The sequence below is a fragment of the Lepus europaeus genome, chromosome 13 (genome assembly GCF_033115175.1).
Source record: "Lepus europaeus isolate LE1 chromosome 13, mLepTim1.pri, whole genome shotgun sequence".
Taxonomy (NCBI): Eukaryota; Metazoa; Chordata; class Mammalia; order Lagomorpha; family Leporidae; genus Lepus; species Lepus europaeus.
The window spans coordinates 67,031,779-67,052,557 of NC_084839.1; the positions used below are offsets into that span (position 1 = coordinate 67,031,779).

General features: G+C 36.7%; 1 protein-coding gene across 3 annotated transcripts in view; it reads left to right on the forward strand.

Moving 5' to 3' along the window:
- Positions 1-20,779, forward strand: part of ZNF638 (zinc finger protein 638) — an 85,023-nt gene that overhangs the window by 35,197 nt on the left and 29,047 nt on the right. For all 3 annotated transcript variants that reach the window (XM_062209624.1, XM_062209625.1, XM_062209623.1), the window contains exons 10-19: positions 2,624-2,674; positions 7,178-7,246; positions 8,222-8,308; positions 8,537-8,605; positions 9,674-9,714; positions 11,023-11,154; positions 14,483-14,611; positions 16,171-16,212; positions 17,399-17,533; positions 19,241-19,366. In XM_062209624.1, coding sequence (XP_062065608.1) covers positions 2,624-2,674; positions 7,178-7,246; positions 8,222-8,308; positions 8,537-8,605; positions 9,674-9,714; positions 11,023-11,154; positions 14,483-14,611; positions 16,171-16,212; positions 17,399-17,533; positions 19,241-19,366 — 881 coding nt within the window. The remainder of the gene's footprint in view (positions 1-2,623; positions 2,675-7,177; positions 7,247-8,221; positions 8,309-8,536; positions 8,606-9,673; positions 9,715-11,022; positions 11,155-14,482; positions 14,612-16,170; positions 16,213-17,398; positions 17,534-19,240; positions 19,367-20,779) is intronic.

The following is a 20,779-nucleotide window of genomic DNA, read 5'->3' on the forward strand; positions in this document are numbered from 1 at the left end:
AAAATAATTTTACAACAAAATAAGTATACCTTTTAATTCCATTTTTCCACTTTTTTGAAGTATCCTTGAAGTATCTGGAAGCACTGTGAATGATATACTGTACACAGGAGAGGGTCTTACTGGAAGTGTAAAAATGTTTCAAAATGAGAATCTTTTGATTCTATTTACCATATAAAATATCATGGTTTTTTCTCTAGAGATATTTGCTGAAGCTTAACATTCATTTCTTACATTCAAAAGAAATTGTCAAAGTAGACAGCTACTTACTGAAGTATGATTGTTTCTGTACATGTGCTTTATTTATGTGCACATGTATGTACACAGGTACACGTGTGTCGACTTAAAAGCCAGCATATGCTTAATGGTAAAACATCAGATGCATTTCCGTCAAGGTTGGGAACTAAACAGTATACTCATCATTATCCCTTTAAGTTAACATAAATGCTTTTTTAAAAAAATACTTATTTATTTATTTGAAAGAGTTACAGAGAGAGAGGGAGAGGCAGAGAGACACAGAGGGGTCTTCCATTCACTGGTTCACTCCCCAGTTGGCTTCAGTGGTTGGAGCTGCACTGGTCCGAAGCTAGGAGACAGGAGCTTCTTCCAGGTCTCCCACGTGGGTGCAGGGGCCCAACGACTTGGGCCATCTTCTGCTGCTTTCCCAGGCCATAGCAGAGAGCTGGATGTGAAGTGGAGCAGCTGGGACTCAAAATGGCACCCATATGAGATGCTGGCTCTGCAGGCAGTGGCTTTACCCGCTACATTACAGCGCCGGCCCCAGTAAATGCTTTTCTAAAACGTAACAGTCACTAGCCAGTGCAACACAAATCAAAAAGCATGAAAATTGGAAAGTAAGATGCCACTTTATTATTTGCAAATAAAATAATATGAAAAACTCAAAAAAGAAATTAGTTAAAATGCCAGTAAGTTGGGGCCAGTGCTACAACATAGTGGGCTAAGCCTCTGCATGCAGTACTGGCATCCCATATGGGCGCTGGTTCTAGTCCCAACTGTTCCTTGTCCGATCCTGCTCTCTGCTGTAGCCTGGGTAAACAGTAGAAGATGGCCCAAGTTCTTGTGCTCCTGCACCCATATGGGAGACCTGGAGAAAGCTTCTGGCTTCCTGACTTCGGATTGGCCTAGCTCTGGCCATTGCAGTCATTTGAGGAGTGAACCAGTGGATGGAAGACCTCTTTCTCTGTCCCCACTGTTTCTGTAACTATCTCTCAAATGAATGAAAAAACAAAACAAAACAAAAAAAAACAAAAAAGAACTTTTAAAAAAAGCTAGTAAATCGAACTATAATTACTCATCTTAATTCTCTTAAGTCGGTATGTGTTAATTGCTTCATTATATATAAACAATATGTAATCTAATAAAGTGTTTAAAATAATAAAAATGGTGAGAACTTTAAAAAATTTGAATTAAAAAAAGTATATATATATTTTTTTTTCTGAGAGGCAGAGAGATAAGAGATTGTCCGTCTACTGGTTCATTCTCTAAATGCCCGTAACAGCTAGGGCAGGAGTCAGTAACTCAGTCCTGGTCTTTCTCATGGGTCACAGGTACCAAGCACTCCAGCCATTGTCTGCTACCTCCCAGGGTACACATTAGCAGGAAACTGGAATCTAGAGCAGGGCTGGGTCTTAATTTCAGGCACTCTGATAGGTGATATAGCCATCCCCAAGAGTCATCTTAAACTGTCAACCAAATGGCCACTCCAGAACTTTGAAAATATTACTAACAGGCGTAAAACATGGCTTAAAAGACAGAACTCACCCTTGAGTGGACAACCTTTCCATTATAAAATGCCTGTTTGTTGTAATACAGAAATATTTTGAACTTTGTAAAAATTATCAGTAAGAATTTTTTAAAATTATTACATTACATCTTTGGTCCACCTGTAATTTGTTTTGGTATAAATGCTTTACTTTATCAAAAGTAAAGAGTGATACATAGAATGGTAAAGACATTTAAAAATATGGACGATATTTTTTCTTTAAATTTCAGAGTGAGGAAATCCTTCCCAATCAGGAAGACGTTTGACTACATTAAAAGTATTTTGCATAAGTATTTTGATACAGACTAATTTTCTTAATATATAAGAAGTTCTCATAAATAACAAAAAAACTCAACAATCCAAAAGATAAATTATCAAAGTAATATGGATAGGTATATTACAGACACAGTAGAGATGACTTTTAAACATATGGAAATTGATACAACTTTATTCAAAAGTAAAGAAGCAAAAATTAAATCACACCAGTTTCCATCTCATATTGGAAAGGTTGGTAACTTTTCTTACCAAGTTAGACTTTTGACTTGATAGCATTGTATAGAAATGAATAGAGAAGTTTCACTCTTGTGCTATTAATGGGAATATTTTTGGTACATCCTTCCAGGAGAACAGTTTAATGATAATCTTTAAAATTTAAATTTATATGCCTTTTAACATATGAAGTCCATGTATTAAGATCAGTCCCTATAATTCCATGGACATACAGAGATAAGTATAGGAGTATTGCTTATAGTAGTCTATCAAAATTATTGCCAGATTATTGTTATCTAAATCCATATGATGTTATTTGTGATGTGTTATTAAAATAATTTCTTGTTATTTTAGCCAGAACTGGACAAGCCAAGACATCTGCATCCAAAGTAAACAAATCTGCAGGTATGTTTTTGATTAGGATTCTAGCTATACTAATTTTAAATTATTTAAGAAGTACTTAATAGTTGTCTTGGATTTTATGTGACATATATTGAATATGTACTGATCTTTGAGATTTATATAGTCACAAGAAGTTTTCATAAACAGGATGATTTTTTATGAAAATAAAATTCTGGATTGGCATTGTGGCTCAGTGAGTTAAGCTACTGCCTGTGATGCTGGATCCCATATGGGTACCAGTTCATGTTCCAGCTGCTCCACTTCCAATCCAGCTCCTTGCTGATGGTCTGGAAGAGGCAGTGGAGGATGGCCAAAGTGCTTGGGCCCCTGTCACCCAAGAGGGAGTCCTGGATGAAGCTCCTGGCTCCTGGCTTCAGTCTGGCCCGGCCCAGCCCTAGCCATTGGCAGCCATCTGGGAAGTGAACTAACAGATGGAGGATCTCTCTCTCTCTCTCTCTCTCTCTCTCTCTCTCTGTAACTCTGACTTCAAATTAAATAAATAAATCTTCACTTGATTTTATCCAAAGACCAAGAAGCGATAAATCTTTAAAAAAATTTTTTTTTCTGGAGAAAGTACTAGAGTATACTAAAAAGTTTATGAAAAAGTGGAATTAAATAAAAGTTTATTTTGATGCAAAAAATTTTGAAACCCATACATAATGTTCTCTTGCTATTTATTTTCTATGAGGCTTTTTGAAAGCCTTTCATTTTTCTCATAATGCATATATTGGAATCTTCTCTGTTTCCTTTTTTTTTTTTTTTTTTTAAGATTTATTTATTTATTTATTTGAAAGGCAGAGTTAACAGAGGAAAAGGCAGAGAGTTAGAGGTCTTCAGTTACTGGTTTACTCCCCAAATGGCGGCAATGGCCAGAGCTGGGCTGATCCGAAGCCAGGAGCCTGGAGCTTCTTCCAGGTCTCTCACATGGGTGCAAGGGCCCAAGGACTTGGGCCATTTTCTGCTGCTTTCCCAGGCTATAACAGAGAGCTGGATGGGAATTGGAGCAGCCAGAACTTGAACTGGTACCCATGGGATGTAGGCACTGCAGATGGTGGCTTTACCTGCTGTGCCACAGTACCGGCCTTTGTTTTCCTTTATTCAGGTAACAATTCTTATAATTCTTATGGGCTATAATTTTTTTTCAAAGATTTATTTATTTATTTGAAAGAGTTACACAGTTACACACAGAAGGAGAGGGAGAGGGGGGAGAGAGAGAGAGAGAGAGAGAAAGAAAGAGAGGTCTTCCATCCGATGGTTCACTCCCCAAGTGACCGCAATGGCAGAGCTGCGCTGATCTGAAGCCGGGAGCCAGGAGCTTCTTCCAGGTCTCCCACGTGGGTGCAGGGGCCCAAGGACTTGGGCCATCTTTTACTGCTTTCGCAGGCCATAGCAGAGAGCTGGATCGGAAGTGGAGCAGCCGGGTCTCGAACCGGTGCCCATATGGGATGCCGGTGCTTGAGGCGAGGGCATTAACCCACTGTGCAACAGCACTGGCCCCTATAATTGGTTTTTAAATAATTATTATTCTCCTTCCTCCTTTGGCATAATCCTCCTGTTTTTTCCTACTGTCTCTACTAAATGAGGGTTAATTCAGGATCATCTCTTTTAATAGAGGTCAGTGTATTAAATTTTCTGCCCCATAATGTTCAAAAGGAAAGGAAACAGCATTAAGCTGGGAAGTCCCACTGTTAGTGGCAGAGAGTTTTCATATTGTCATATCTTAGAAGGAGTAATCTGGGGGCCGGTGCTGTGGCGCAGTGGGTTAATGCCCTGGCCTGAAGTGCCAGCATCCCATATGGGCGTTGGTTCGAGACCCGGCTGCTCCACTTCCAATCCAGCTCTCTGCTATGGCCTGCGAAAGCAGTAAAAGATGGCCCAAGTCCTTGGGCCCCTGCACCCATGTGGGAGACCCAGAAGAAGCTCCTGGCTCCCAGCTTTGGATCAGCGCAGCTCTAGCAGTTGCAGCTAATTGGGGAGTGAACCAGCGGATAGAAGACCTCTCTCTCTTTCTCTCGCTCTCTCACTTTTTCTGCCTTTCCTCTCTCTGTGTGATTCTGACTTTCAAATAAATAAATCTTAAAAAAAAAAAAAAGGAGTAATCTGAATGGAATTATGAGTTGCTAAGAAACTTGTCTTGAAGATGCATTTATTTTTACAAAATTAAATTATTACTTTGATAATAATTGTGTGATACTCATAGTGGAATTCCACTAGCCTTCCCATAGCTATTGAAAATCAATGCTATTTTTCCTGAAATTCTAGCTCTTAGGCGGTATTAGTAAAATGAATTAACTTGTGATAGCAATATAAAGATAGTGAAAGAAAAGTCTGTGGCCTCACCTAACTAGTGTAGAGGAACTTGTGAATAACTAAGAATTGATTAATTTAGATAGCAAACTGTAAGAGTTGGTACTGTGGTCCTGCCTTACTTGGGACAATACATTTCAAGACCTCCAGTGGATGCCTGAACTGTGGCTGGTACAGAACCTTTTATAAACTATGTATTTTTCCATATATTCCTGTGATAAAAACTTTATGAATTTGACACAAGAAGAGATATAACAACAATAATAGAACATAGTGTGTGAATGTGAGCTCTTCCTTTCCCCTCAAAATATTTTATAATACTTTCACTATTCACTTAGGAAGTGCTCTGCTGTTTTTCTTTGGCTATCAAATTGCCAGCATCACTGCTCTTGTGCTTTGGGGCTGTTATGAAATTACATTTCTGTTTAACTGGGACACTGAGATGACCAGTCTAACAGCAGAGATGCTACTATGTAACAAATGGCTCAGAAAGTTTGTGGCAAGTAAGATTAAAGTATGTTTATTTTGGTAAAAAGAAAATAATCTTAAAACCCATAAGTGTAAGTTGTCTTTAAAGTTCTTAGTGAATAGGTGTTATGAGAAAACTGTACATGAACTACAAAAATGTTTTGCACCAAAGTAAACTTACTGGTAAATTGCAGTTTTTCACAAATACTATGAAGTCTCATATACAGCATGGATTCACTGGACAAAGGGACCACACATGGAACAGCTGGATATTTCATCATGCTACTGAGCACAGCGTACAGTTTAAAATTTAATGAGCTGTTTATTTGTAGAGTTTTCCATTTTGTACTTTCAGACCATGGTTAACTGTGGATATCTGAAACCATGGAAGCCAAAACTGCAGATAAGGGAGGACTATTTGTGCTGCCTTTTTGGACTAAAATTATGGTCTATCTTTGAATATAAAGGGTGGATTTATAAACACTTTCAGTTGATTTTTGTGGATGTCAGTGATTGTCTCTCTTTTTTTTTTTTTTTTTTTTTAAGTATAATAGTGTTCCCTCACAGGGTTTCTTCCCGTTAGGTAGTTGTAGCAGTCACCACCCTTGTTTATATATGGAATAGTCTGGATAGGAATCTTGTGAATGCCCTGTGGCTCACTTGGTTAATCTTCTGCCTTTGGCACCAGCATCCCATATAGGCTCCAGTTCTAGTCCTGGTTGCTTCTCTTTCAGTCCAGCTCTCTGCTGTAGCCTAGGAGGGCAGTGGAGGATGGCCCAAGTCCTTGAGCCCCTGCACCCGCATGGGAGACCAGGAGGAAGCACCTGGCTCCTGGCTTCAGTTCGGCGCAGCACTGGTTGTTGCAGCCATTTGGGGAGTGCACCAATGGAAGGAGGACCTTTCTCTTTGTCTCTCTCTTCTCACTGTCTATAACTCTACCTGTCAAATAAATAAATAAAAATAAATAAATTTTAAAAAAATGAAATCTTCTGAATGCCCCAAGGCTTCTCAGTTTATCTTGGGAGTTCAATTTAGAGCTATGATTTCTGATCCTGGATTTTTCCTCATACTTTATTCTTATGAATCCTGATTTTCAGAGCTAAGTCTCTTGCTCTGTTAAAGATGGTTTTACTCCCTGTTCAACATCTGTACTGCAACTTTGATCATAGTCCATAAATAGCAACATCTTGGAAAATAAGCAACAGTAATAGCTAGGTGGCAAAGAATGGTTGGAGAGATTTTAATAGTCCTGAGCAATTTAAATAGTCCTGTACAGCAAGAACATTCTAGCAGTGAATCAAAGCAAACTTTATGTGACCTCACCATAATTTAGATGTTACTGAATACTTTTTAACCAACTGGGAGCAAAGCAACTAAGCATGGGTTGTAACTATTAAAAGCATGGTTTTTTTGCTTTTTATTTTTTTCCTCTTATCCTTGAAGTTGGTAATTTTCCTTCTGGTTGTTGGACACATTCACAAGTTTACTTAACCTGCCTGAATGCTGTACCCCATCAGGGAAGTGAAATGTTTGTTCAGTGATGTATTGTTTCCTGAAAATTACCATAATTGCTAGATTTAGAAAATGTCTTGTGCCCCCAAAGATGATAGCATTTTACATTTTGAACAAAAATCTAATCTGTTGTTCTTATATTCTTTTCCTGTGAGGTTCTTTGGAGATTATTCATACTAGTTAAGTAAATGAATTTTGACTGAAGTTTTTGTGATTTAGGGAAATCAGCAAGTTCTGTAAAATCTGTGATAACAGTAGCTGCTAAAGGTAAAGCTTCAGTCAAAACAGGTAAGACTGTTGGAGAAGCAATATGTTGTTAAGTTTATTCTTAATTCTCCTTTAAAGAATATAATAAGTATAATATCAAAAGCAAGTTTTAAATTCCTAAAATAGATTTTAGCATCTTATAACATTTGAAGAAATTAATAGATACTACACAGCTATATGATACTATATAAACACTATATATACACAACTTTTTGACCGTACATTTTTCATAGCTACATAATCACATGCTGGTCTGTCACTTCCTCTCTATAAATATTAATCGTTATTTTCCTCTTTGTTTTTGAATGGTGACTCACATTACCTTCCTCTGCTTATACATTTCCTCTGATGTTTGTTACTTTTAAAAAGATTACTTCTTTCCATGTTAGAAGAATGCTTTTTTTTGTTTGTTTGTTTTTTGTTTTTACATATTTTATTAGATGCATATAAGAAGTTCACCCTAGCATCTGTTTTTTTTTTTTTAGAGAAAAGTTAATTTATTTTTTTTCTTTTTTTAACTTTTATTTAATGAATATAAATTTCCAATGTACAGCTTATGGATTACAATGGCTTCCCCCTCCCATAGCTTTCCTCCCACCCGCAACCCTCCCCTCTCCTTTTTCTCCATAAATAAGTGGAATACTATTGAAAATGAATATAGCACATTGAAACTACCAGTATCTTTTTAGTAATCATTTTCCAGTAGCCTAGTCTTACAGAACTTTTGTAGAATTAGCAAAATACAAGTTTTGGAATGTGTTCTTAATGATGTGCTTCTATCACTTGAGGTTTGAACTAGTACCTCACTTTAGGATATCATCCAAAAATGGCATCTCAGCTTAGTAAAGCAGATAATGAATATAAATAGAAAAAGTGAATGTTTGGAAAGAACTGCTTTTATAATAAACCTCTACTTATTCACTAATATATTAGCATAAGACATGTTGCATTGTTGAGCAGACCCTTAAAATAATGGATCAATTCTACCTTTAAAAGCAAAATCTACTGGAAAGAAGTCTCTAGAATCAAAAAAAGCCGGGAATATCAAAAACAAAGACTCCAGTAAACCTGTGACTGTACCAGGTAAGTTTGAAATGTTGTTATTTCAGTAGTTTTTTATCTTAGACCTTCTTGGTGTTATATTCAGTGTACATCTTGTAATTTTGCTTAAAAATCTTCAAAGGCCTTGTTTTTAAGTTAAGTCAGATCAGCCTAAGGAGACCTAGACTGACCAATAAGCTTAAGTTCCTTTTCACTAGTTGAATTATATTAGTGCTTTTCAACACCGCTAAAGCAGACTATTTCGTGCAGAAACCTCTGAAATAAAGACTGACATGGAAGCTAAAGCTACAGAGAACTCTGCTAAAGAAACTACTTCAGGTAGGTCAATAGAAATTTTATTTTGTTTTATAAAGGTGGAGGAAAATCGAAGTTTTAAGAGCAGAGGTACTTAATTTTGTTGTATTACTATGAATACATACCTACACACATTTTTTCCTCCATCCTGAAATAAAGGTCATACCTAAATAAAATTAAGAATATTATGATTCAAGGGGTCAGCATCATGGCACCTCAATTCCAGCATTCCTTATTGGAGCACTGGCTGCTTTGATTCCTATCCAGTTCCCTGCTAATGTGGCTGGGAAGGCAGTAGAAGATGGCCCAAGTACTTGGACCTCTGCCACCCACATTGGAGACCTGGATGGAGTTCCTGGCTCTTGGCTTTGGCCTGGCCCAGCTCTGACCATTAGCCATTTGGGAAGTAAACCAGTAAATGGAAGATCTCTTTCTGTCACTCTGCCTTTCACAAAAGAAAAAAAAGAAAAGCAAAAAAAGAATTTTTTGATTTAGATTTTCACCCTTTTAAATGTGATTAATGCTGTCAGAAGAAATAAAATTAAATGTATTATTTATTTTTTTTAATTAATTTATTTTTTTTTTTATTTTTGACAGGCAGAGTGGACAGTGAGAGAGAGAGACAGAGAGAAAGGTCTTCCTTTTGCCATTGGTTCACCCTCCAATGGCCGCCGCGGCTGGCGCGCTGCGGCCGGCGCACCACGCTGTTCCGATGGCAGGAGCCAGGTGCTTCTCCTGGTCTCCCATGGGGTGCAGAGCCCAAGCACTTGGGCCATCCTCCACTGCACTCCCTGGCCACAGCAGAGAGCTGGCCTGGAAGAGGGGCAACCGGGACAGGATCGGTGCCCCGACCGGGACTAGAACCCGGTGTGCCGGCGCCGCAAGGCGGAGGATTAGCCTGTTGAGCCACGGCGCCGGCTAAATGTATTATTTAAAAGCCAGTGTCACTTTTGTAGCTGTTCCCTTCTGGTTCTCTAACTCTTTTGTGAGCTGTATACGCTTTCAAATAGCTCCTGTTTAATCCACTGTGGAATAAAGTGAGATCTTGATAAAGTATATCTATTTATTTTTTTTCTTTTGTTTTGTGTTAAGAAGCTGCTTTGGAAACTACAGAAAATGAACCAGTTAACAAGGTCAGTTTTTTATTCCTTTAAACCTTAAAACATTTTGACAAAAAAGTTTTTTACAAAATTGAAGTAAAAGTTATTATGGTGTTTGGCATTTTGAAAAACTCCAGTCACTTTTGATTCTTTGATTATGTTTTCAGTTCTAAAACTTTGAGTAGCTCAGTAAATGAAGGATTTATTAATATATGATTAATAAATGTACATATTTTTGAAAATCACTTTTTCATTGGGAATGACATATTGGCCAAAATAAGTCTTTTTGGTACAGAACAGGCTATCAAATTAGAACCAGGGGAATTTTCTGATAGCTTTTTCTCCCCCAGGAGACAAATGTGAGATATGTTAATATTTGGAATTCCAGTTGTTTCTTTGTGTTTTGGAAGGAACAAGTAGTGTTTTCGGTTCTGTTTGAAGGATATAAACTTCACCTTATTGTTTTCTTGTGATATCTGTTATTATGAATATATTAAAATATCTTTAATTTAGAATTTACCAGTTTAGATTTTGCCATAATTTAGTTGCTAAGCACAAGTTTATTTTTATGTGGTAACTCCATTCTTCAAGTGGTAATTAAGTAATACATCTTATAGGGATAATATTTTAAAGCACCAACAGTCCTTTAACATAAAGGACTTCAGGGAAGGAGCCATTTATTAATATAGCTGACATGGTAGTTAAAAATCACAGTTGATTTATGGAAATCATAAAAATTTACAGTTTTTTTTTTTGTAAAACATTGTACTATGGCTCATTTTTAAGAATTTCCCCAAAATTTTCAAAGGAAAAACTGTCATTGATAAGAGAGCCATCTTGAAGAATAAAATAGATGTGAAAGGATGTTTAGTAGGAAAATAGTTCTCAACTTGCAGTGGTGATTGAGTTGTGTGGTAAGGATTGTAAGGAGATACTCCCAGAAAGGGATGTTCCTTTTCAATAAGGTAAAAGGATACTGACTGATTTGGAGTTTGGAGTTTGTGCCCATAAGGCACAGGAGTGACAACAGTACATGAATGGCATTGTAGTCAGAGATAGGTGAACTCAAATTTTAAAGCACCAGGTGAAAAAGGGATGTTATAGAACTAAATTAGATGATGGATAGTACCTCTATTAATTTCCTGTATTTGAAGAACATAAATTTGCAAAATAGGAAGGGGGTGTTGTTTTTAATTTGAAGTTCAGATCAGCCTACCGAATTGATCAGACTTGCTCAAATATTAAATGCAGTATACATACTGACATATAATGTGTAGTATAAACTTGAATAAATCTAAAACCTGTTAAACTTTAATATCAATTTTTAAATTTATTTTGAAGGAAACAGAGGAAATGTGTGTGATACTTATTTCTAATTTGCCTAATAAAGGATATTCTATAGACGAAATTTGCAACTTAGCAAAACCGTTTGGTGGTTTAAAGGATATTTTGATTTTATCATCTCATAAAAAGGTAAGAGTTAATAGGTATTCATACTGACAGCACATTTTGAAAGGTGTTAAATTCATAACATGGGAAGAAAAAGTTTAAAAGCACCATCTTAAAGTAATCCAACTATTTCAAGCTAAAGACATTTTAAAAGGTAAAACAGAAAGATTATGTTTGAATTCTAAGCAGGCATAATTTTGATGCTGGGGAAAAATGGCTTACTAATAATTTCAGAAGTTTTGCCAGAAAATTTGCTTAATAAAAATGTTATACATCTGTAATCTGTTTAACAAAGAATTTCCAAATGATACTTAGCATTTTGTAGATCATTTCCACTAATATTTCTTAGGCTGTTTTACTAATGATATTCAAATGGAAAGTAAGCTTTTTGAGACTCAAACTAATAATGGCAGCAGTACTTAGAATGATCCAGGCTCTAAGTTTTCTATCAATTTACATTGCTTTTGCATTTTAAAACAAATTTATTGTTAACAACAAACTTGTGGGAAGTATTTTGTATGAAATATGATTCCAAAAATGAGTTTAAATAATGGAACGGACATCATTGTAGTGCCAAGGAATATTGTTTTTACAATAGAAAGGCGTTGGTGAGTTCTTTGAGAATAGAGTATGTGTTTGGTGATAATCAGAATCAGTGTGCTTGAGAAAACAGGAGAGGAGACAGAATACAGTTGAGTTGTATATAGCTTGACATTATGTTACATATAGATTATTTGAATAATTACACTACTTTGTAAATTGTATATTCTTAAATGATTGAACTTTTTTTTTTTTTTTTTTTTAATTTTGACAGGCAGAGTGGATAGTGAGAGAGAGAGACAGAGAGAAAGGTCTTCCTTTTTGCCGTTGGTTCACCCTCCAATGGCCGCTGCTGCCGGCGCATCTCGCTGATCCGAAGCCAGGAGCCAGGTGCTTCTCCTGGTCTCACATGCGGGTGCAGGGCCCAAGGACTTGGGCCATCCTCCACTGTACTCCCAGGCCGCAGCAGAGAGCTGGCCTGGAAGAGGGGCAACCGGGATAGAATCCAGCGCCCCAACCGGGACTAGAACCCGGTGTGCCGGCGCCGCAAGGCGGAGGATTAGCCTGTTAAGCCACGGCGCCGGCTATAAATGATTGAACTTTTTATGAAAATTATATTTCAGTAGTTTCTTTAAAAGTATATTATTTATAATGTTTTAAAAACATAACAAAAACATGTTTTTAATGTGAGTTTTTTCTTTGAAAGCTTTTATTTAATAAATACAAATTTCATAGGTACAGCTTTAGGAATATAGCGGTTCTTCCCCCCATACCTACCCTTCCCCCCCCACTTCTGTCCCACTTCCTGCTCCTTCTCCCATCTCATTCTTCATTAAGATTCATTTTTAATTATATACAGAAGTAATGTGAGTTTTTTAAATGAGTTTCTTAATACATTGAGATAGGGGAAATTGTGAGTGTTTAGAACCAATTTAAGGCAGGTGCCACGGCTCAACAGGCTAATCCTCCGCCTGTGGCGCTGGCACACCGGGTTCTAGTCCTGGTCGGGGCGCCGGATTCTGTCCCGGTTGCCCCTCTTCCAGGCCAGCCCTCTGCTATGGACCGGGAGTGCAGTGGAGGATGGCCCAAGTGCTTGGGCCCTGCACCCCATGGGAGACCAGGAGAAGCACCTGGCTCCTGGCTTCGGATCAGCGCGGTGCGCAGGCCACAGCGGCCATTGGAGGGTGAACCAACGGCAAAAAGGAAGACCTTTCTCTCTGTCTCTCTCTCTCACTGTCTACTCTGCCTGTCCAAAAAAAAAAAGAACCAATTTAAATTGATATTTTATGTAACATGTCAAAGTGCATGTTATACCAAAGTATATGTATAAACAAGTAATAAAGTATATGTTCCAAACCCAAATATCTTAATTATTATCTGCCCAATTTTGATTAAACTTAAATATTCTGTGATTATTAAACATTTCCAAGATATTATATAGAAAATACCTGGTTCAATTTACATTAGTCCTCCCTTTTCCTCTCAGGGAAGTGTTTGGGTTCTGCTGGATGCCTAAAACCAGGGTTATTACTGAGCCCTATTTTATGATGCTGTTCTTTCCATATGCATATGTACATAAATTAAGCCTTTTCCATTTTTAGATAAACACTTGTAATACACTGGGGCCATTATGTTTGTATTTGAAGGTACTGTAGCAAAACTAGCATGTGTTTCTTTTTCCTTTTTTACAACTTCACACTTTTACAATTTGTTCTTATGTAATCTCAACATGATTGTTTGGTTTGTTCTGTATTAAGTAGAAAACTTAACCTCTTCATTTAACGGTAGTACTTTGTAGCTTCTCTTTGCCATCTCTGAATTTCCAACAGCTTTACTCTTGTGCTTTGATTCCATTATTAAGGAAAATAAAGGGTGCTTAAAGACAAACAATGGGATATGGAAACCATCTATCTGATAACAGCTGTTAATTGACCAGTTGGCACATACATGTGGATACCTAGACAAAGGATTCATTTATGTGCTGGCCAGTCAGAATGAGATTTCATTACATTATAGAGAATAGCTCATGGTTTAAAACTTACTGTTTATTTCTGGAATTTATCATTTACTATTTTCAGATCATGCTTGATTTTGGGTAACTGAAACTGTGGAAAATGAAACCAGATTAGAGGGAAGGATTGTATATAATGCAAATATTTGTAACTTAAAATTAACATAAAGCAACATGAAAAAAATTTTGTGTAAACTGGGAAACAAAATTCATATCCACATTTTATTATGATATATTAAAACTTTAGTACATTGGCAAATGGCAGATAATTCATTAAATTATAGACTAATAACTTTAAACATATAGACTGTTTATACCTTATTAGTTATGGTTCAATTTCTTTATTTAGGTATGAAAGTTAAAACCAAAATATTTGGAGCTCCAATTTTACACTTAGGAAAACAGCAAAATGAAAAATAACTTAACAGTCCTTATACATTCAGTCATATATTTTTAGTTCATATTTCTCCTTTTATCAATTGTTGGATTTATTTGCTTAAGAAATAGTCTTCTATATACCAAGGATACAGTGATGAATAAGAGGACTTTTGTTAATGTTGGTTACTAGAATATCCTTGTTTCTGTCTTTAGTATTGACTTCTGAGTTCAGTCATTTTTTCTTGCTTATGGTTTTTAACATTAGTCTGTGGGACTCAATTTCTGAAGACTGTATTTTTTAATTTTTAAAAGTGCTTACTAAGTGTTCAATTCATTTGATTCAAGTATTAAATCTTTCCAAGAAAGAGTAACTGAAGTTAAGACTTACTTATGTTTTCATTCTTGTAATTTCTATTTTAAAAGGCATATATAGAAATAAATAGAAAATCTGCTGATTCTATGGTAAAATTTTATACCTGTTTCCCAATATCCATGGATGGAAATCAACTCTTAATAAGTATGGCTCCTGAAATCGTGAATATAAAAGACGAGGTAAATCAGACTTAGCATCATGTTTACTAAATTTTATTAAATTTCTTATCAGATTTATTTTAGTCTGTTACATTTTGTAATTTTCTTTGAGTTCACATTTTCTCTCAGGCATTGAGAAAAGTACTTCCTGTCTTTATAATAGTTCACTACACTGTTTGAGTTACTTTCTTAGTGGAACAATCCTGTCCTTCATGTGTATTGATCTTGAAAACAAATATCACCTCAGCATTCCTATCTCAGTGCAACTATCTGTCGTTCAAACTGGAATCCCTGGACTGTCTTTGATTTTTTTCTCTCATTCCTTATATTTGGTTTATCAATAGATGTTGTATATTTTATCTGTGAAGGTTGTTTCTTTATCTCAGACCATCTTCTATTGTTTCGTCTCTTTTTTTTTTTTATTTTTTTATTTTTGACAGGCAAAGTGGACAGTGAGAGACAGAAAGGTCTTCCTTTTGCCGTTGGTTCACCCTCCAATGGCCGCCACGGCCAGCGCGCTGCGGCCGGCGCACCGCGCTGATCTGAAGGCAGGAGCCAGGTGCTTCTCCTGGTCTCCCATGGGGTGCAGGGCCCAAGCACTTGGGCCATCCTCCACTGCCTTCCCGGGCCATAGCAAAGAGCTGGCCTGGAAGAGGGGCAACCGGGACAGAATCCGGCCCCCCGACCGGGACTAGAACCCGGTGTGCTAGCGCCACAGGCGGAGGATTAGCCTATTGAACCACGGCGCCGGCCTATTGTTTCGTCTCTTAAAAACTTCTGCTGGACCACTGGAGTAGTTGATATTTGTACCTTCTACCTTCAGTTTTGTTTCCCTCAAGTCTTTTCTCCACAAGGCCCTCTGACTGACTTACAATTCAAATCTGTCCCAATTTACCTTTAATGTCTCTGTGGCCTATAAACACTGACCATCAACTGTTAAGAGGCAAGAGGTAAAGATGGGGAAATCTCCAGAGTAAGATGGATATAAAATGCATGTAATTTGAGAAAAACTTTCATCAGAATCACTCTCGTTTGATTGAATTGGTGGTGGTGTTTTATACATGTCAGTAAAAAGAAAAAAGTTTAAGAACCATAGTCTTATAACATTTCAGTTTCTTTCCTGAACACAAAGCTGAGTGTTTGTTACTCTCTGCCAGCTCTGACATTGTAGGCTCATGGTATTCTTGGCCTGCTTATAATGCAGCAGCAGCAAGTCACTGTGCTATTTTCTGTTTTGTCTGCATTTCTATTTTTGCTATTTTGATTTGCTTAATTTTTCTTTATAATTTGATTATCTTCCTGTAATCTGAATTAAGTCTTTTATTCCTTGTATTTGAACTTGTGTGTTCATTCTAACTATATTTAGGGGAATAGGAAGAGTTAAATTGTAATGGGAAGATAGGACTTTGATAACTTGTTTAGAGGGAAAGATTTTTGAAAGGAACAAAACTTTTGCTGCTTCATTTTATGAAATGCTGTGTAATGTATATTTACATAGATTATTATATTACACATCTTGACTAAGTATGTGAATGACAAAGAACTTACACTTTGAACCTTTGTATAATTTGACTTTTTAGGAAGCTATGTTTATAGCCTTGATTAAAGAAAATGACCCAGAGGTAAGTTTTGCCTTTGATTACTTTTTTACCCATATTTAATTGATAGAAACCTTGAGTGTTTTATTGTTCACCTTTGAGTAAATAGAGAAAAACTTAGTAATAATTTTAAGATATTGAGGGTGGGGCCAGCACTGTTGTATAGCAGGTAAGAGCCCTGGCATAGCAGGTAAAAACTGCTGTTGGTGGTGCTGGCATCCCATGTGAGTGCTGGTTCAAGTCCTAGCTGCTCCACTTCCAATCTGGCTCCCTGTTGGTGTGCCTGAGAAAGCAGCAGAGGATGGCCCAGATGCTTGGACCCTTACACCCAAATTGGAAACTCACACTGGAAACCCACAGGAAGCTCTTGGCTCCTGGCTTCAGATTGGCCCAGCTCCAGTTCTTGTGGCCATTTGGGGAGTGAATCAACGAATGGAAGATACCTCTGTTAATTCTGCCTTTCAAATCAATAAATAAATTTTTTTTTTTTTTAAACATACTGGTAGTAATGGAGATGTCAGATGGGTTGTCTTCTAGGTAAAATAAGAAATAAAGGGTCATGGTAATCCTTTATATGAATTAAATTCCCCATATATTGGAATATATATAGTAAGTGGCCATATAGGGCAATAGCCCGACAGAGGATGTTTTGGGTAAACATATTGATAGTAGAAGTACTCTATTTCTTGTTTTAGTATATTGTTTTACTAATTACTCAAACAAATAGACTTCACTGTCTTCATATATCATTTTCTCACTCTTAAGAAAGGACATTATCTGGAGTCTGTAATATTTTTATTTATATATATTTATGTATTTTACTTGATAAGCAGAAGGAGACAGATGGAGAGAGAGAGACATCTCCCATCAATGTTTTATTCCCCAAATGTCTGCAATAGCTAAAGCTGGGCCAGGCCAAAGACAGGATCTGGGAACTCATTTGAGGTCTCCCACATGGGTGGCAGGGATCCAACTACTTGAGCCATTCATTACCTGCTATCTCCCAGGATGTGGCTTGGCAGGAAACTGGAATTGGATGCAGAACCAAGAGTTGAACCCATGCACACTGATACTGGATGCAGTTGTCCCAGGCTGCATCCTAATGGCTATGCTAAATACCCATCACCTATAATGTTAAATTATTGTTAATCTGTGTGTATAGTGTGATGCTACAGCATTTTGTTTCTTATGCTGTCTCTTTTTTAAATAGGCAAATATAGATAAAATTTACAATCGACTTGTACATCTTGATAATTTACCGGAAGATGGACTTCAATGTGTACTTTGTATTGGACTTCAATTTGGAAAAGTAGATCACCATGTATTCATGAGTAATAAAAGCAAGGTAACAGTTTCCCTCTTAACATAGTTATGTAGTCTGTGGAGAATATGTAGCTGGAACCCTATATTATGATCAGCATCTTATAATTCAGCTTCTGAACTGAAGCACTTCTAATCATTACGTAACTGCTTACCAGAATATATACTTACCAGAAATGTGCTAGGTTAGGATATTTTCTTCTGGACTATGACAAGACAGAAGAGGTTATCTCTCTTTCTCTTTAGAGCTCTTAGTCTTTAAGGAAGATAAGACACAAGGGGAAAAGGTAATATAGTACACAGAGCATTATTTTAGTGGAATGTTTAGTTTGTTCTGCCCTTAACTATTTTACTTTGGCTTAGTTGATGCTTATTTGTAAAGTTAAGGATTATTACCAGATATTTTCTTTAGTAACTTACAGTCAAAAGACACATAGAATTAGGTCTGTTTATTTCTGTGGAAAGAAGTATAAATAAAATAATTATTCTTTACCATCATGACTGAACTTCCTTCCTTAAAAGAACACAAAAAATTGTGTCATCTGTTCACATTTGTATTTAACATGTATTTCAGCTGTCCATTAAAATTAAATTTTTATCAGCTACATATTACCCAAAAAGGCAAGATTTTATGCCAAAATATATAGTATTTCATTTAAAAAGTATATAATTGAGCAATAATTTTTTATTTGACATGTTCCTAACTGACAAATAGAGCATGTTTTGTACTATAGAAATAGTTTCATATAGGATGGAATGTGAGGACAGAAGGCTTATAAGAATTTTGAACCTTTGCTTTATAGATCCTTTATTGTTCATTTTAAACAAAAATTTTTATTTATAAAAAAACAGATTTCATAAATACAGTTTTAAGAGCATAATGATTCTTCCTACCCTACCCTCCCTCACTCACTCCTACCCTCTCTCCTCCTTTTCTTATTTTTCTTTTAATTTGCTTTATAATTACAAGCTTAATGCTTCACTGAAAAGCATATGGCATCCTCTTAAATTTTGCTTTGCCTTTGCAACATTCTAAAAATTGTTTCTTTGGTTTATTTTATACAAAGATTGACCTTACCTTTGCAATAATGTGTCTAGAGCCTGAAATAAAAATACATTCAATTTTCTAAAATAATCTTAAACTTTTATGTGATTAAAATATGAAAATTTCATATTTGTAAAACATAAATCTATAGTTCTGATTGTGTTTAACTGTCAGATCAAAGGCATTAAGTACATTCGTGTTGTACAACCATCACCTCCATCCATATCCAGAACATTTTCCATTTCTTAAACTGAAGCTTCCTGTCCATTAAACAGTAACCCCCTAGCCAGTGTTAATCAATATTCTGTTTATGAATATGACTACTTAGGTACCTTGTGTTTGTGGAATTCTGACTGACTGATTTCATTTACCATATCTTCAAGATTTATTCGTGTCAGAATTTTCCTCTCTTTTTAGGACTATTAAATACTCTGTTGCATGCTTATGTAACATTTTTTTATCCACTTATCTGTTCATGGACTACTGGGTTGCTTTTTTTTTTTTTTTTTTTTTTTTTTGCTACTGTGAATAATGCTTTTATGAAATGGGTATACAAATATATGTTCAAGTCCCTGCTTTTGGTTTTTTTGGGTATATACTGAAAAGTAGAATTGCTGGATCATATAATAATTTTAAACTTTTAATTTTTTTAGGAAGTATTCATGCTTTTATTTATCTTCTCCAAAGGCAATTCTTCAATTAGATAGTCCTGAGTCTGCTCAGTCAATGTACAGCTTTCTGAAAGAAAATCCACAGAACATAGGGGACCACGTGTTAACCTGCAACTTATCTCCAAAGATAGAGTCTTCAGAGGTAAGTGGTTTTTGTATTATCTTTTGTGCTTTTAGCTTTTTTTTTTTTTTTTAAGAATTAATTATTTATTTGAAAGGCACAGTTACAGAGGAGAGACAGAAAATGATCCTCTGTTCATTGATTCACTCCCCAGGTGGCTGTAGTGGCCTGGCAGGCTGAGGCAGGAGCCTAGAACATTATCTGGGTCTCCCATGTGGGTGGCATGGTGCATTGGCAGAGAGCTGGATTGGAAGTGGAGCAGCCGCAACTTGAATCGGCACTCACATGAGATGCTGGCTTCAGAGATGGCAGCTTAACCCATTCTACAAGGCCATTGCTGTATTTGTGCTTTTAGAAAATGGAGAAAGCATAAAGGTCTTTCTCCCAGAAGTTACATTCTGAAGATGACCTGAAGAATTTTTCTTGGGCAATAGTCAAACTGGTTCTGAATTTAGATGTTCTTTTTTTCTCCTCCCTCCCCTCTCCCTCTCTTCTTGGTTTTGGAAAGTTACAATCCAGGATTGGAAGAGCCCCATCGATTCATTTGGTGATAACATTCTTGTTGGCATAGTCCTTAGGTAGGACAAGGCAGCAGTTCATGGCAAAAGACAGAAAACACATAGAACTGTCAGTATCTGGTCAGTCTCTCCCCATCTACTTCAGTCGCTCTCATTTTAAAGCTACCATAATTGAATCATGGAGAGTGAGACATGCCCCTAATATAATCACATCCCAAAGGTCCCACTATTAAACACCATAGACAGATTAAGACTTTAGGGACTAAGCTCATGTGTTGGGAAGAACAAATATTCAAACCATAGAATTCCACTCCTTCTCCCCCAAAAGTTGGATTCTTTATACATACAGCATACAGTCGTTGCATCTCCAGCAGTTCCAAAGATTTCACCAAGTCCGGCATTAATTCAAAAATCCAAAGTCTCATCTAAGACTCAGAACAAACTGCTTCAGCTGTGAGCCTATAGAAATCCAAGTGGCATGCTTCCAAAACAGTAGTGGGATAGGCACAGGCCTTTATACGTTCTGATTCCATAGGAGGGAAATAGATAAGTAAAACATGTTAATTGGCCCCAAACAGATTGAAACCGAGGGCAGATGTTGAATCCTGAATCTCCCAACTCCCCAAGGCCTTGGGCAGCCCTACACTTAGGGCTTTTCTGGGCACAGCCCATGCTTCAGTTCTTTTTTTTTTTTTTGACGGCAGAGTGGTTAGTGAGAGAGAGACAGAGAGAAAGGTCTTCGTTTTTGCCGTTGGGTTCACCCTTCAACGGCCGCTGCGGCCGGCACGCTGCGGCCGGAATGCTTCAGTTCTTACCATCTTCTGTTGCATGTTGATAGCTCCATAGTTCTGAGGTCTTGGTAGCCTCCCATACTCCATATTGCTATTTTCTCTACCTTTCTGGGGTCTTTAATTTT